The 17,927-nt window shown below is 42.1% G+C and overlaps 1 protein-coding gene across 1 annotated transcript in view; it reads left to right on the top strand.

Moving 5' to 3' along the window:
* LOC128762065 (calsenilin-like) overlaps positions 1 to 17,927 on the top strand; it is a 43,302-nt gene that overhangs the window by 9,830 nt on the left and 15,545 nt on the right. The window contains exon 2 of the mRNA XM_053869866.1: positions 9,596 to 9,770. Within this exon, the coding sequence (XP_053725841.1) occupies positions 9,596 to 9,770 (175 nt within the window). The remainder of the gene's footprint in view (positions 1 to 9,595; positions 9,771 to 17,927) is intronic.

Here is a 17,927-nt window from a genome sequence, read left to right as displayed (position 1 = left end):
CTTGTATGACATGGACAGCGTTAAATAATATCCCTTTCAAGCCTTTTGGTGAGAGATGTTGCTGGAGTTACGTCCGTCACCACCAGAGGGAGACAATGAATAGGTTTCAATTGTGTTGAAGTTTCTAAAATGTTTTTTGATCCAGAGGAGATGTCAGGGATTGAGTGAAACATGCGGGTGGTTGCGAAACATTTGACATTTTTTTTGGTGATATTGTTTTGTACTGAGCTTCTCTGGGACAATGTTGGAGTTGCAAATATTAGAGATGTTTTTTCACAGTCTATGCTACATTTACAAAAGTACTATATGATCTGCATGAGGATGAACTTGTTTCAAGAAACATTTTGCTCCTTTCAAAGGACATAACAGACACATTTGCAGCGTAACTACAACTGTAACTATTTTGCCAATTTCAAAACTTTAATAACCTCACCATTCAAAGACCAGACAAACCAAATATACTGTATGTTTATCTGCAAATAACATAAAGCCATAGCTGGCATCTTAGGCCAGCCACTTTCTGGTCTTGCACCATGTCGGGACAAGCAAACATTTCTTTACAAAGAAAATTGTCGCAGGTTACTGTGAAGAGTAGCCTGGTTTGGGCGCCCGGTCTCTAGGTCACGAATGATCCGTACGGTGTCAGGGTTGGCTAAAGCAGTAGCTCGGTGATGCCTCTCTGTCCTGTTCCACAGATTGCGTCTGTGGGCAAGCACCTCCTTTTAACCACTTCCTTATATCCATTTAAAATGAAATACCTGTCGAGTAAATTTCACTTTAAAAAAGCTTTAAGGTGTTTCCATTATTTTGTCCAACTCCTGTATATATAACTCTAGCCGATGACTCCCCATGCCGCTGCTTATGTTATTGCCAGAACTATGGCAAACTGTAATGACGAGGGTAGCTGAACAATATTTGCTCAAAATATCGCAGATCTCTGAGGGACAGTGAGTGCTTTGAGTCAATCAAAAAGCTTTTAGTGTGACCTCAATGTGACACGACCAAGAACATTGTTTATTCCCAAGTGTTCCACAGTGTTGACTCATGACTACAGGTATGTTCACTTTTTGTGTTAAGAATTGGGCGCTGCTGTTTTCTCAGAATAGTTATTGACATAAGCATTGGGGTGAAATGCATGAGAAAATCAGAACAGATACATTTGTGCTTGACGTTCTTCAAAGTTCAGGTTTGTGGGGGAGTGCTGAAGCCTGAACGGTGGTTCGCTGAAGATGGATGGATGGTTCTCCAAAGTAATCCTGTCATGTTTGTCTCCACAACTTTCAAACAAACTGGTTGTTAGGCTAGTGGCCTGTGCTGGAATTACCCGCCTCCCCTGACACTCCGTCTTTCTTTGTTATTATAGAAGAATGCTGTTCGAGTGTGCAGTCTGTTGTGACACTTGTGATGAAATGTTTGGTTTGTATTCTCGTGTGAAGCTATGTTTATCAAGGGACTCACACAGTGTTGAGTTTTGTGAACAAAGGTTTGGGGATTATTCCTTTGACTCAGTTTACAGTATGTCTGCATGTCAGAGGTCGCCACAGTCAGTGAGTCAACTATGACCCGTGTGAGCAACGCATCACTCGTCTTCTTTGGCGCAGTGCCATGACTTTTGTACATGAAAGATCAACACAATACCACAGTAGCTGCACAAGATAGTATTGATCTGGCAAAAGCGTGTAGTCATTTGTAGCTCTAAAATACTTTTACAATTACTGTCAGCACAATTCGAATCTGGTCTGAGTTCAAAAGTAAGTGATTCTCTTGTAAATAAAAGACAAGGGCTCTTGTTTTATCTTCATTGTCATTGAGTTATTCATTCATGTTTAAGGGTGAGGGAGCGGGAACCCCCTCCACTGATGATCTGATATGATGGTCTGAGAGGTACACACACATCTAACTCTGACCTTTGATATTGTTAATATCCCCGCGGGACCCTGCCTTGGTAGAAATTTCACCAACTGTTCTTCTGTTCCCCTCAGTGGAGCATAAAATGATGCACAATGCTTGTGAGTTCTGATAAATCAGGAGTACTGTTTTATTGTTTTCATTATTTGCAATAAGATTAAGGTGACCCTGAATAAAGAACCATGTCAGTCCTGGGCTCCAGTTAGCACTTTAACAGACTAACATGCATTTCTTGCAAGACAGTACTTCAGAGGAAAATAACAGCGAGCCAACACTCCAGACAAACGGATGATTTGGGGGCAGCATGTCGTGTTAGCGACTTGGCCGACAAGCTGACAGCTCATTGGCTGATAAGCTGTCATACATGTCAGGAAATGAAACCAAAGCTGGACATGATTTATCCAAACTTTATCAAGAGAGCCATGATTTGCTGCATGCAAAACAAACATTTGTCAACTATGTTAATTGGAGCCAAAACCTTAATGTATTACACTTATATTATCAGATAAAAAATGAGAGACATTTTTTTTAGGTAATTCAAATCAATTGGATGGAATCTTTGACTAAAGTTTATACGTCATATGTCATGTTTTAAACAGTCTCTTGCTCTCTACTTCTAGTTTCTATTCACTCTTAGGTTGATTTGGCCTTTATCTCTGATCTTGTCATCTCATTATTATTTTTATGTAGGACTTTTTTTATCTTAGTTAGACTTATTAGAACTCCCAAGAGAAAATCTTAAGCCACCAAATGTAACGTACACATTTTATTTACTTGGCATTGTCATGCTTTCATTTTAGGACTTTACAGTGGCAGCACCCCACACCCTCTATTCAGTTCTATTGTCTTCAGCTGGATCCCACGGTAACTCAACCACTGCCACCGTGCCCCACGTCAGACGCACCTCCTATTCATGTGAATGACTTTGCACTTTTCTCCTCGGATATCAAAATAATCAGCTTGCAGCAATATAAATGACATTACAAGATGGAGACTAAACCATAAAGCCATGATGTGAACAGTTAGCCAGATTGAAGTTGTGATTCTGACAAGCTCACCTTTTCAGCACAGGACCTCCCACTGTCCCGTCTTGCCTGCTGTTACTGCTAATAGTGATCGACCCCCCTTTTTCAAACAGATTTTTTTTTTAATCAACAGCAATTCTTTCACACGTCTGAGGGTGGATTAGAGTTATCCTAACCTGCGTAACAAATATGTATATATATATATATATATATATATATATATATATATATATATATATATATATATATATATATATATATATAAGCTTCCAGTGTAAGTTAGGTGAATAAACAATTACTACATTTTCCATAACAACAATTACCATAATTTCACAGCTTCTCAAATGTTGTCTCACACTGAGTAAACATTACATTCTGTCCGATAATCTTGATTAACACAACACATATCATTGAATGGGCACAAAAGGCTAGTTTTTGATGTCTTTCAATGTAAAGAAATCCAGAGAGGACCATCATGGTAACAAAGTGACGGGAACACTACTGGTGCTCACGGAACTAAATGACAAATTACTACAAATGACTTTTGTGGGGACCGTCACAGTCTTGTCGCTTCAAGCAATGGATTTTGTGGTGCAACTTATATATCGGCGTGACTTATACTCTGAAAAATGCAGTAAACAAATTTCATAAGCAAATTCAGGCAAATTAAAATGGAAATAGATATAAAATGCTATAGAAATCAACTCATAAATAAAATGTAGAACAGACCAAAAGTAAGATAGAATGGAGGATATTGTGCTTTAGCACATCAATAGAAAAAGGGTTACGGAAAGAAGGGGAAAAAATTCAGCCACAATATTCACGATCAGTTTTAATGAAATGAATGAAATAATTGTTCAGACAAATGATCAATGTGTAAAGCATTCAGAAAAAAGTCTTATTTCTTGAGAGAAAAAAAATGTGATCTATTGCTGCAACATGAAAATAATTTCTGTCAGTTCATTCATTCTTTAACATTCTTCAAACCTGACCACAACTGCTCCAACCTGCTCGAGACAAGGTGGCCCAGCCTGTTTGGTTGTCCTGTCAAAACTGGATTTACAATCTTTTTGTGGCACAAAGCTTTAAAAGGAGGGCTCTGTGGAGCTGGAGGGCTGTCTTCCCGAGCAGCAAGCTAATTTTCACCTTGTGGACATGGCGGTATGTACTGAACAGCCCGAGATCAGCTTCTTATGCTTACCTTGAACTCACTCCGCACTTGCACAGGAGAGCAATCTGAAACCCCTGGAGAAATCCATTCAATGCATCGCGGACATCTTTGACAACTACGCTGGCAATGATGGTGAGCTCGACGATGAGGAGCTGGCCAATATGTTTGAGAAGGAACTGTCATGCGCCGAGGGGAAGGTGAGGAGTGATACCTTTAACTCACTGTGAGGTACGATGAAGTGGCATTCCTCAATTTGGAGTTATTTCTTTGCAGGCGAAAATGAACAGTGAGAAACTGGGCAAGATGAGGAAAAAGATGAAAAGATGCAAAGGAGACAAGAAGAACTTCAAAATGTACTGCAGGGCAGTGACCTGCATGATGATGGCTTACCATGTCAAAAAGCACCAAATGCAATGTGAGGAGGAAGATGATGATGAATAGATGCTATAACGTTGTACTTTGGTGGATTCACTCAACCAGCTGAAATAAATTCAATACTGGAGAAATGATTCACGTTTGTTTTATCTCGTTTTTGAGTATGTGTTCTTAGTCTTGGGATGACCGTTCTTATTAATTTTAGTTCTTTGTTTTTTTACATCAATATGGTGCATAGGATCAAGTTTTAAATAGGTCGCAAAAATAGTCAACAAAAGACACTATTTTAAAAAAATGCATCAAGTTTGGAACCAACTGCCACCATCGCACTAGTCAGCGTTGTCAGGTCAGGTCGTCAACACAAGTAACCTCACACACTTGACATGCTGCACCTGGCCGACAGCTGTCGTAAAACCAGCCGAGCCAAAACAAATAGATTCTAAAGCATCTGAAAATGCTTCTTTATGAAATAAAACGCAAACAAAGGACAATTTAGCTGTAATTTCAGTTTGTTTTGATTAGTTTTGTAAACAGACAATGCAGTTTCAGTCAGTTAGTTAGTACTCATAAGTAGTGTTTGAAACAGATCATGACCGTTGGAGACCCACCAACTCCCTCCGTCCTCAGCAGGTAGACTTCTGAAACTCATCAAACCTTCTTTCTTATCTTTGGTGCGTGTTAGCTGCGTCTGCATGTGTGTTTGTGGAAGACGCACCTTGTGTTCCCACACTCACCGATGGCCGGTGAATTCCACACAGAAACTACACAGGCACACCCCAAACCTAAATTGAGAGGTGAAAAGAGTGAACTTGAAGGAACGCTGCTTCACCTGCGTCACTGCTTCTATGTAATGAATCATGTAACAGCTCTAGTGATGCCTTCACTGACGTCTCGAGGCAGTAAAAAGAAAGCAGAATACTTCATGGTCAAGCTGGTTAATCCAATCTGACAGAGGAGGGGAGTAATGTGTGTGTGAGAGTGAAGGATGAGAGTGCTGATGGTGGAGGAGATGACCAACAGAGATGTTCGTGGTCACATTAGTGGAAAAGGAAGGTCCATTAATTAGTCATGTCATTCGCGTCTGAATGTTCTCGTGATGTCACAGCTTTCATCTCGTCCGCTCTCCACTACGGAATCTTCATCAATAGCTGGTTTTGAGGTCAGCTCTTCTCCATCTTCAAACTACTGGAAAAAGAATTAGGACTGTCTCTCGGGCGGAGGTGCGTTGACTGTTGCATGACATTGTTCAGCATGAGCCTTCACTTTGACTTTCAGTAATATTTTCTCCTCTTGTGAGGTAAGAGGTTTATAATTGTATTTGCTCATTATTTTGCTGATCCTCTGAACCTGCTGTCTTCCATATTGTAGCCATTAGTGTGGTTTGCTGCATTGTAAATTGATGTTTGGGCTGATGTAGGCGTCTGGTTTAGATCCCTCGTGCCACGCAAGAGTTTCTGTTTCTCAGTGTGGTGCTGCAGCACTTCAGGGCTTCTGCTGTAACACTGAGCTTGGGTCAGATAAAAGTCCCACTTAGTCTTCTCACATTTGCTGCATGCTTTAATTCAGTCGTTTCATTTCTCTTTATCTCAGTCGGCCAGCTACATGAGACCAACAGCAGTAATGAGGTCGAGTTCACGCTTCATCTAAACCAACATTCAAACGTTCAACCAACAACACAGTCACTGCCACTGAATTATTTATGTCAGAACACAGAGGTGTTTGTTCAAAGCATTAGGGGTGAATGGTGCGCCCTATACCATGTATGTGTGTGGGACAAGTCCAGGGGCGAGTGCTGCCCTGGGACAAAGCTAGCTGAAGCGGTGAAAACAACGGAAGATGAAAAGAGAGAAGCGAGCATGTGAGTATGTGTGGTTGCAGTCACTGTTAGGCCACATTGTTGTAGTTTCTATCAATGAAAGGCAGACCTCCGCAGTTTGGTTTCAAGCTCAGAGGCGTGTAAGATCAAGAGTAGTTTGATTCTGAAGTGTGGCACCACTGAGCCTGAAAGAAGGAAAAAAGAGCTCAGGATCACAGCATTCTGGTGCCAAAGTTTTGGTTTTTGGAACCTTGAATATCCGACAAAAACCTGCCTCCACTGTGGCCCTTTGAGGACTGGTTTGAGTCCCCTGTCCAGGGACTTAGCACCACATTCCAAACTCCCAACAGCTGCACTAAAACATACAGCGCAGGTACTGCAATGCCAGTTACATAATTAGAGCATGGTATCAGATGAAGCCAAAACCAAATGAATAACACGAATAAATAATACAGATGACAATTAAAAATTGAAAGGCAAATTACAGATACACTCTCAAGCCTAAGGAAACACTCAATATCAGCTCAATGCTTGTGGGAACTCTCACTATCCTACACACAGGAAGAATAAATCGACATAATCCAATCTAAACTAAACAAAGCCAACAGACTCACACTTGGATTCACACAATTGACATTTAAATCCATGTATACTATCACACAAAAAACCCATAAACACAAAACACACAACTACAATCATAGAGACTCTTTAAAAAAGCAAATCTAGAGAGGAGCAAATACAATTCACAAAAGGTTGCAACCAAACAGTACTAGCTGTGCCAAATCAGCGAGAAAAAAAAGTTTTTTTAAAGTCGACATTTGAAATAGAAACGGAGAGTCCCTTGTTGTGTTGGCAGTTGCTGCATGTGTGCGCGCATATATGTGTGTGTGTCCAGCGGTCCATGAATAAGCAGGTAATGTAGCTCACAATGTGTCTGTCTTAGCAGAACATCTGTTTGTCTCTGCTCCTGAGGTCCCCGAAGACTCCTGCGCTGTCCTCCTCTCCGCTGAGCTATTTTCGATCTGTGAATACATTAATCTGAGGGCGAACGACAGTGTTTCCCCTCATTCTCTCTAATGTGTTGTCGTTATGTCGTGAGCTAGAGCGGCTCTGTTCGGGTCCACTCTCTCTTCCTGACCCTCCTTCTTTTATGTGGTGCGCTCTGGTCATGTGGAAGATGCTCATAAATATGTCTTCTCCCGCAAAGTGCTTCCATATCTTCATCTCCCGGCTCTGTCCTCTGGCTGTCCTCTGCTCTGCTCCTCAGATAGGCGAGGATTCATTATCCTAATTGACTTCACTTCTTCCAGGATGAAGAGTGGCCCATTTTTACCTCTCACATCTCCTCATTTCCTCCTTGGCTTCTTCAAGTCAGAGATTTACATGGTCAGGCTCTCCTGGGATCATGTTATTTAGAAATCCTCCCACTGCCCTCTCACTTTTCCCCTCCTCATCGCCCACTGTCATCCCCTGCTTCCCCCTCCTCCCCACTGAGCAAACACTGCTCGTGTTTGTTCTTGGTTCAGTCGTTTCATCTTCAGCCTCACCGTGTACACACAAATGTCTGCGAGTGTGTTTGCATCTTTAATGAAGCTGATGCAGAATTTAAACTGAGGAGGAACTTACAAGGTTTTCCCTTCTCTCTGGTCAGATTTGTGTAAGTGGATAAAGATGCTCAAATTACTGCTGAGGATTAGAAGAGTTCGTCTGAGTCTGTTCCAGTTGGCGGAGCCTCACATGAGAGGAATTCCAGTTCACGGCTCAAGACTAAACAGCGACTGCTTCAGGAGATAGAAGGCTACTTTGGTTGGTCAAACTCAAGGCTTGGGGGGCTTCGAAGATGAAGTCACTTGTTATGAGCATTGAAAGTCCATTTAGCTCAGCTGGACATGTAGTTGAGAAAAGCCGTCGGCTGGCTGGTGAGAAAACACAAATACTTTTGTTCACTAAGAAAAACCTGCTGTTAACGCTCAAGTGACTGCTGTAGGTGCCCTTTCCATCCTTATTACCCACTGACTTTTCAAAATAACACATGCTGCATATCTGTTTTTTTATTCTTTAGCATTTGTCCTGTAAGCTGTTGGTTATTTTTAGAATCACATTTTAACATTTAAATGGCCTCGTGTCTTTTTGGGGCACAAAACAAACCAAAAATGCAAGACAGTTTATTGGTGGTTACAATTAGTCCTGTTCTAAATAAAAATGAAATACTCAAAAATTATTATTTTATTCAATGAAACACCATTCAGACGTTGATGGTTAGGCTGGGAGGTGACATGATCACAATTAATAATTGTGGAAGATTCTGGTTGATCATGTTTTCCGCCCGTCACTGTCAACTAAACTTTACTCCCTGGCTACGTGGATACACCTCTCCACCCTGACCACCAGAAGTCACCCTGTTCTGAATAGATCAGGTGAGCAACTTTGCGGTCTCTCTTTGTAGCATTAGCCACCAGGCTCACCATGTCCTACATGATGTCAGTTCCCGTGACTGGAACTCGGTACTCGATACTTACATTGTTTCATTTGCTTTGTTGTCGAAGAGTGTATTTATTTTTCCACATTGGTTGAGTGGGGACTGTTCTTTGTTGAGTATTGTTTTACTTTCTTTGTTTGCTTGTAATTGTAGTGATTGTAGTTCCTATAGTTTCAATTACAGATGCTTGAAGAACTGGCATCTTTGAAGATAACAGATATAGAGTGACGTGGGGAAAGAAGGATTGTGATCAGTGATGTTTGCCATTTGGCCCAGCACTTCTGCTTGAGGTACAATTACATTGTTTAAAAAAGTAATCAGGTGATGCACCATAAACTAAAACGCTTTTTTGTTTTGGGTTGGTGGTGAACTCCACACATGCCTTACCCTGGAACTAGAGTCCGACATCTAAAAGGGGACTAATATCACATTCTGGTGAGACTCTGCTTGACACCCCTGCTTCAGTGACTCAGGAAGCAGAGTTGGAAGAGTCAGAGATGGATATGCTGAGTGTCTAATTGGAAGTTACTTCAAAGGACCAGAGTACATGAGAGTGACAGCTCGTGAGCAGAAATTTGCAGTTAGGGAGGACATATGCTGATGATACAATGTTGGACCAAGAATGTAGATGAGATAGGTAAAGAGGAGGACAACCGTAAGTGATGACAATAAGTGCATAGGTGTGACAAAAGAAGCTTGAGATTAAATTTGTTCCTGTTCTTGTTGCGCATCTCCACCTCTAATCCCAGGCTGCTTGAAATGACTTGGCTCCTTATTTAGCTTCCACATGAACCTGATCTCCATCTGTCCTCCTTCCGCAGGCTGACGGTAAGATGGTCGACGGTGGCCTGCTGGGAGATGCCAACGGCGTGGAGCCTGCACCAGGCAGAGCCAAGGACTCGGGCAAATGGCAGAAGCCCCGGTTTTCCCGCAAAGCCCTGATGAAGTGCTGCCTGGTCAGATGGATCATAGCCAGCACGCAGCCGCAGGACAAAGGTGGGTGAGAGCTCTGTTGATGAAAGTGATGAGCTGTGGGCACAAATGTGACTAACATTGTTTGAAATGAACGGCACATTGATCCCTCTGGACCTCAGTGGTCCCTGTGGACCAGCTGGCTTGTTATAGTGCCAGGGGTCAAGCGTCCTTAGGTCACGTTGGAGTTTCTGCTCATTTGTCAAGACTCCTATTCTGCTGTGCCACACACTTGTGTCGATTCTTCCTCCTGTTATTCACTCTGGTCGATAATGTGGACTCACTGCTCATTAGTGGATCCTGCCTCTGCTTCACTTCTCTAATTGGGCTCCGCTTTGACTTTGATTCATGAGCCACATGGAGGACAAATGAGGTACTGTCACTATTATCTCTTATATCTGTATGTGCTTGAGTCCTTTAGTGTATTTTTAGAATGTTAGCATGACTATACCCATGGCTTCTCTCTCGTGCTCAAATCTATCTCAGTCCTCCGAGTGAAAAAATACAAGAGTCATTTGAAGTTTCATGGCCTTTTATTGATCCCTCTATTTTTAGAAAATGTCGATCGAGACGTTAGTTAGATGCAAAGTTCTGTTACTCAACAAACACAGCATAATTGAATTTTTTTAAATGTGTCAAGGTCGAGCTATTACATTTCAGGAGCATGAATTCAAGTCAGTCAAACAGATGATGAGTAGCAAAAACTGAAAAGCGTTTTGGAGTCAGTGCCTCTGCACTCCTGGTCTAGACTCTGGAGCCTCCATTTCCAAATGTGAAAAAGTGTGACATTTCCAGAGTCAGTAGTGGTTTGGGCTGCCATATCTGCTGGTGTTGGCCCACAGTGTTTTCAGTGACACCTTTAGGCACTTCATGCTGACAAGCTTTATGAAGAAGCTGATTTCATTTTCTAAAAGCGGGTTCAATAATGACTGACATAAGGCGATGCAACTGTAATAACATCTTCTAATAACAATCACAAGTCATGTCTCAGTTAAAAAAAGACAGACAAAATTGAAATCTGAAGAAAAATGAAACTTCTTTAGTGGTTAATACAGTATACGCGTCTAGTGCTGCAGACTCAGTGCAGTGTGGCTCTTTTCCTTGTGTGCCACGTATAGGTACGCTCCCACATCTCCAGCAGAAGGGTGAACTGTAACTACAGGTGGTTGTTTTACGCCCCCAGTTGACCTGAAGAGTTGAACTGCTGGACCAATCAGAATACAATATTTACAGGCGTAGCACTTCCTCTTTGAATTTTGGAGTTTTGCTGTAACTCTTGCAATGTTACATGGGGCTTGTACTGTGTTAATGCCAATGGTTTAACATTCGGGTGAAAGCACCTGTGTCAAACTCAGGGCCTGAGGGCCAAATCTGGCCCGGCAAGTCATTTTACATTTTAGATGTGTATGGTTGACTTCAAGTGTAATTATTGATTTAAAGGGGAAGGGGCATTTCAACGTCACCCATGAAGATCGCTGTGTTCCACAGGCTGTTTTCTAGCAACAGTGGAAATGAATATGGCAGCAGAAGGCAAAAAAAGATGTGCAGATGAAGAGAATGAAGATTAATTTAATTCAGCATGTCGCTCAGACTGTGTTAAATTCACATTTAGAATAAACATATTTTCAACACTTGATAAGAGATTGTTCCAAGTTAAGTTGATCCTTTACACATCAGTGAAACCATCAGGGTGGAAGTGTTCAGTGAGGAGTGAACTCTGGGCTGCATGAAGTGCTGGGAGCACTTCACTTAAAACGTTCCGTCCATCAGCACAATCACATTTAGTCTCCATCATCATGTATATTTCGGTTATGACTTCACATTGTTTGATGTGCTGCCCCTGGCCAATTAAGCTGTTGTGTCAACATTATTTGTGTCTGTGTGATCCTTGTGTTGCCATACTGGTGGGAACCTTATGCATAACTGTGTCATCATAATTTGAATTTGAGTTTGGTGCTGGTTAAGGTCAGCCATTTGTATTGGATGCTGAGGGCGAGAGGCTGGGAAAAGCATGAAAGTCAATGAAATGTCCCCACAAAACATCAAAACGTGACTGTGCTCGCTTATCCTCACTGATATAGCTTTATAGGGCTCCTAATTGGATATAGTTGAAGTTTCAAGTGGTCATGGATTATAGATACACCTGCCTTCACAAGTGAAACTGATATCGGCAATAAAAAGCTGAGTTGGAACTTTGATTCAAATCTCCTGTGTCCTGAAAGGTGATATGAGCGCTTGTTATATGGAAGTTGTAACATGAGGAGAAAAAGTGGTGGTCGCAGCAGCTTGTTTCTGTCAGTAATGAACTGCTGAGGATCGTGAATGTATCACTGTGGCCTCCATGGAGCCGGAGGAGAGACTGATACCAGGTTCCCGCGCTGTGGTTTTTGTCAGGAGTTGGACCTTGTGTGAGGACTCGCGTGTTTCGCTATATCTGAGCAACAACAGAAGAAGAACAAGTTCAATGCTGTTGATTTCCAACTCAAGTCAAGGATGAGTTCATGTCGCTCAGCGTTTCAGCAAGAGCTCACCAAAATGCTGCGCTGCTTCTTTGGATTCCTCACCGGGACATTTGTTCAAGGTACTACCCTCCTTCAGCTGCTCCCAATATTCATGACAGATCTCTCCTGTTTAGACCTTGGATACCACAGCATGTTTAACTGTTGTTGAGGTGAAATCAGTTATGGTCCAGATGGAGGGAAAAATGCATTCACGTCAATAAATAAAATATTTTAGGCAGGTCTAATGACAACCATGGTGAGATCATGTGGTGCAGCAGTTTTGTTTTGCCACATAGTTTTTGTCATGAGGACTGTATTGCTGTGTCATGGTCAGGGGTCTTGAACTAACCCTCAAAGTGCGACTCTGGGTGTAGGTTTTCCGTTTCACCAATCAGGTGTCTGAAGAGTGAAGTTGATGGGTAGTCCGGTGCTGCCTGTGTCATCTGACACTTGAATGCTTAACTTATGTGTGCACGTTCAGTTGCAACACATACTGTACACCCGCCTGTAGCGGCCCTTTTGTTGATCGGTTTGAGACCTGTGGTCAAGGTGAAAGAAAAGTTCTTCATCTCCTAGTTGTTCTAGTTTTGAGCTTGGCTGTGAATTCCAATTCCTTCCTTAACGCTCAGCCTCAGTTCTCAGCCTGTGAAGTGCAATGGCTGTCCGGATTCTCAGGAAGATAAGTTGAAGAGCAAGACTGAGAAATGTATCCTCCGCCAACTTTAGGATTGAAGAATAGCCAGACTACTCAGAATGCTTTGTGTATTTTCAGCCAATAAAACATGGCGTCTGAGGTGGCGAAGAAAGCAAGCTACAAATGTAGGCATTTTCTTTGTTCATGGCGATATAAATGTAACGAAAATCATTGTATTATCATAGCCCACATTAGGGATTATTTATCTAATTTTTGCATGACGTTTATTCATATTTTACAAACTTTTGTCAATCTTATTCTGAAATGACAGACTGAAGCCACTTCCTGCCTCCCTCAACCTCAGAGCGTATCTGTATTTAATGGGTGTCCTTGGTGTTTCTAAGTCAAACATAGCTCTTAATACTTGGTTTTAAAGTCCAAGATTGAGAGTTAAGATTGATGTATGGGGTTAGGGATTGAGTATTTGGAATTCACCCTTTGGTTGTAAAAGAAGAAGTTCATGGACACAAGCGGCTGATTTGAGTGTTCTCCACAGGGCAATCTGAAGTCTCTTTCAGACGGGGTCAGAAAAACAGTCATCCTCCTGAACCACTAGGAAGTTTTTGCTAGACTAGTTCTCTGTTTGCTCCGCCTCTTTCCCTCCACCAGCGATCAGATGGTTTGTTTCTTTATCCACTAAATCAGCCATCCCTCTCAGTCTCCTCCTCCACATTGATCCTCGGTATCATGTTGTCTCGCACTGCTCACTCTTTCCGAGCATGCTCCCAAACTGTGCACAGACCAGCGAGGACGCCTGAGGGTGAAAAGTTTATTGATGAATCGTCTGTGAAGGAGTAATGAGCTGTTTTTTTTTAACTCGCTTGCCTCGTTCATCCTTGGCTCTCTGTTCTCAGCTCATCACAGCAGCTCCATGGGTGAATGATCAGAGCAGCTTCAGACTCCACTGATCCATTACCTGAACCTAATTCCGCCTGCGGGTTCCTCGGCATGAGATATTCAGGTGTTTGATGAAGAAAAATGAGAAAATCTGGATGGAGGACAAAGAGGGAAAAAGGATTTCAGCTGTTTAACTGAAGCTCAGCTCCATAAAAATTGGATTAAGGAGGATACATAGATCTTTATTGTTGTTGTATATCAAACAGTCATATCATGCTGATGCTTTATCTTGTGCTGTGAGCGTAGCATACATTGCAGGTGTCCACACATTACTTTGAAAAACATAGGGCAGTCTGTCCGATTCAAACCTGAGATCAATCTTTGGATCTTGCTTCCATCCATACACCAAAGGTACAAGTAATAAAAGGCTTTTATTGAACATCATCTGTAGCATGCAGTAATGTACCAGACATGCGTTGGGAGCGGAATATAATGTTGTGAACCAGGCTGCTAGCACAACTAAAATGTTCAAAGGTGTGGGCCATAGTTCGGCTGTTTGCCATGGTGACGCCTTGAAAAAGAAGAAAAGAGACAATGATAATGAATGAGGACATAAAAAACCTAACATAGGACATAAAAGTTTTTAGGGGACTGGTGCTCAAGCCAGAAGAAAGGGACACCCATTGCAAAAATTATTGTTGGGTCAGTTCATCACTGAAATAAACTCCAAACTCCAGAGACATGTCACATGACTTTGCGGTGGCATAGTGGTCAGAGCATATCCCTAAGGAACATTGACGTCTGACCTAATCTAATACACTTTACCATGAGCCTGTTCGAAATGTCAACCATCAAAACCATACCAGTTTGCTTTATAACCACCAAGCAGCAATCCAGAAATATCCAAACAAAATGTATCAATACTCTAGGCTGAAGGGGATCACTCAAACACCATGTTTACCTGTCTGTTTGACAGCTGCTCTGAGCGGCATGAAGAGGAGTGGGAAGCCTGTGGCCTGTCAGGGAAGGATGCTCACACCATGTCAAAATACATTTGGTCTGATGAGAGGGTAACTTTTTTAATGTAAGGATGAAGGAGGAAAAAATGGCAGGCACTTTTCTCTTGCTGGGAAAACGGCTGATGCTCAAGCCTCACTAGGGGTCTATCTCTGCGTGTCCCTATACAGACGAAAAAGGACGATTGAAGTAGGCAAAGGTGGCGGTTTGGCACATACTATGTTAGTCTTATCTCCTCAAGCAGACTGTTCCAAAGTCAAGGATCCATGCACCTCTTAAATTTGAGCTTCAACTGGGAATAAGTGGGCCAAGGATCCAAGACTGTGAGGGCTCACAGTCTGGTGGTCAGTGTCGCGGTGCTTTCCAGCACTTTAAGACAAATTACTTCTTAAAAAACACATACTTCTTAAAAAAAATCGAAATAAATACATTTTAGATCAGCCTGTCAGGTGTGTAGCATTTTTACATTTTAAATTGGAGAGTGAGGCTAGAGCTGGAGTGTGCTGGTGTAATACTGCACCATCTTCTCAGCGAAGCTAACTGATGAATGTCGGACCTGTTGGAGACAGTTTATGATTCACTACCTCACTTGGGTGAAACCCCAACGGCTTGTCGATTGGGAAACTTGTCACACTTGAACTTCAGTGCCAAACAATGTGATGAACAGTCTGATACTGGTGTTGGCCCCGTGAAAGATTCCTCCAATCTCAGTCCCATGTGCAGGTTAATTTGGGAAGATGAACACAGTGAGACACAGCAGTCCCTCTGATGCTGCCTGCAGCTTCTCTGTTTGATCAAGCTGCTCTGTATGTGCATTCATTACAGACTTATTTATTCTCATGCAGATGTGCTGCGAGCGGCGTGAGGCCCAGGTGAGCATGCGCGCTGAGATTAGTATTCCGTTTTGCATGCGCATTTGTGTGTGGCCTCTTTTGTCCCGGTGTCAATAGTTCCTCAACACAAACACAGGAACTGATGGCAGCTGAGTCAGCTCATGTTCGATATTAGAAGGTGATCCAGCTTCTCCTGTTTCATCCCCCTGCTTCTCCGTGATGGAAGTCATGCTCTGGTGGTTCCTAGGTAAGCAGCGCCCTCTTCTGGGGAAGTACCAATGTTCTCATGAAGTTGAGAGCGCCTGGCCTTGTATTGTTATTATTATTATTATTATTATTATTATTATTATTATTATTATTATTATTATTATTATTATTATTATTATTATTATTATGTGTCCATTAAACATCCAAAACCAAAATAAGCAAACATCACTGTCTAGTGGTTGTACGGTTTTGGTTAAAGTAATTGTGATTTTGCTGCTCTCATAATGATATTATCATAGATCCTTCTCACTGTCGCGTATTTGCCATTACCGTTCCTCTTCACTATCATCCTTGATTTGGTTCAAGACATTTGAGTTACTTTCAGAATTAATTTGGGAAACCTGGATAGCAGTACATTCCAGCGGCTGTAGTTTGAAGATTTAAGTATTAAGTATATGCTGGAATGAAAGCACAGACTGGTTCCACAGTGAGGTGCAACAGTGTTTGGACCGTCTCGGGTCTTGTGCTGATGTGTCAGCAGGGAGTGAGATATGACAGGAGCAAAAGAGGGAGCCCGATAGACAGAAGAAAAGAACTGTGGTGGTGTGTGATGTGAAAGGTCACAGAACCCACAGGTTGAATTGATCCCTTGAAATGTTCTATTTCCAACTCTGGCTTTGACGTAGCGCAGGGAATTCAAAGAGATTCTAAAATGTGACAGGCACACGTGAGTGGACTTGATGGTTTCACTGTGAACCATAGAAAGAGCTTGGTCAGTTTATGTAGCTGCTGTTGTCGATAGTCCAGGTGCAGCATGGGAGCGGTGATGGCAGCTCTCTCTGTGGAGGCCCGCAGACGTCTCTCTCGTCCCAGCTGCTTGTCTCACTGTGGACACAGTGCTGCGCGGTACCACCGCTCAGGTAGGTAGGAGTCTCAGTCATCATCCTGTGATCAGTCGCAATCTTTCCTTTAACCTTTTTTTTATTCTAAATTTCTATCATTGTTTTTTTTCTCATGAACTTCAGAATTAACATTAGTCTATAGAAGTATTAGATTTGATATATGGGTTCAGTGCATAATCCGAGCTCAATAGAAAATAAATACATAAATACAACAGCTTCTGTTATCTGTTTTGTTTATTAATTTTGTTTTCATTTCATTTGGTCGCTGAATCCTTAGTCTGTTTGCTTCTCAATACCACTGACTAAGTAGGTGTCAATGCTAAAAAAAACAAACAAAATAAATAAAAATAAACAAATCAAGATATCAAATCATGGCCCTATGTAGATTTTTTTAAGATTGGTTTATCTATATAATGTGATCCCTTTTTACCATTGGAAATATGATATGATATGATAGTAATTCAAAGTTCAGTGGGACCAGGGGGCATTAGCGTTACCACTTGCTAAGCATATACTTGAGCAGTGTTTTAAGACACCTCTATAATAATGGTTACTAATCTGAGGCTCAGTTCTATTCGTCTTTTCTTGAGTGAAGTTGCTGGAGGCGAGAGAGGAAACTGTTTCCCCATCCATCTTAACTGACTGTGGACTTGGCTTTGTAAGGGCTCCTTTTAAAAATCCTCTAAGTGTCCTAATGGACTGCCCAGAACAATTAACACACAATAGACCACAGGAGAGCACTGCACCAGCCATCACACTTGAGTAGACCTAAGTTTTCCCCTTGAGAACAACTCACATGCCTTCACTAGCACCTCACCTGACCAACTCTGATGGTGACTTATCTTTGACCTTGTGCGTCAAAATGTCAAGCAAGACACTTGTCATTCATAAGGAAACAGTTGAGGATGCTTCCGTCACCGTGCCTCACTGCTATGGTATTGATCTCCAGTCGACTGTGACCCCTCCCCCCCGTCTTCAAAAAGGCCATTGCATTAACACACACGCCTACGCTCCATGTCTTATCTGGATGCATTAGCAAGTGCAGAGTCATCAGTTAGCCTGCTCTGACCTGCTCGACAGCAATACGGCCTCATCCATACACCCACCGTCTCTAACCATTGTTTTATCCCCGACAAACTGTTGCACTGTTCAGCAATTACAGCACGAGCATCCGCCGGCTTGCGTTTTTG

The sequence above is a fragment of the Synchiropus splendidus genome, chromosome 7, assembly GCF_027744825.2.
Source record: "Synchiropus splendidus isolate RoL2022-P1 chromosome 7, RoL_Sspl_1.0, whole genome shotgun sequence".
NCBI classification, from domain to species: Eukaryota; Metazoa; Chordata; class Actinopteri; order Syngnathiformes; family Callionymidae; genus Synchiropus; species Synchiropus splendidus.
Note: the sequence above shows the minus strand (reverse complement) of the source record. Positions and strands in the feature narration are given on the sequence as shown.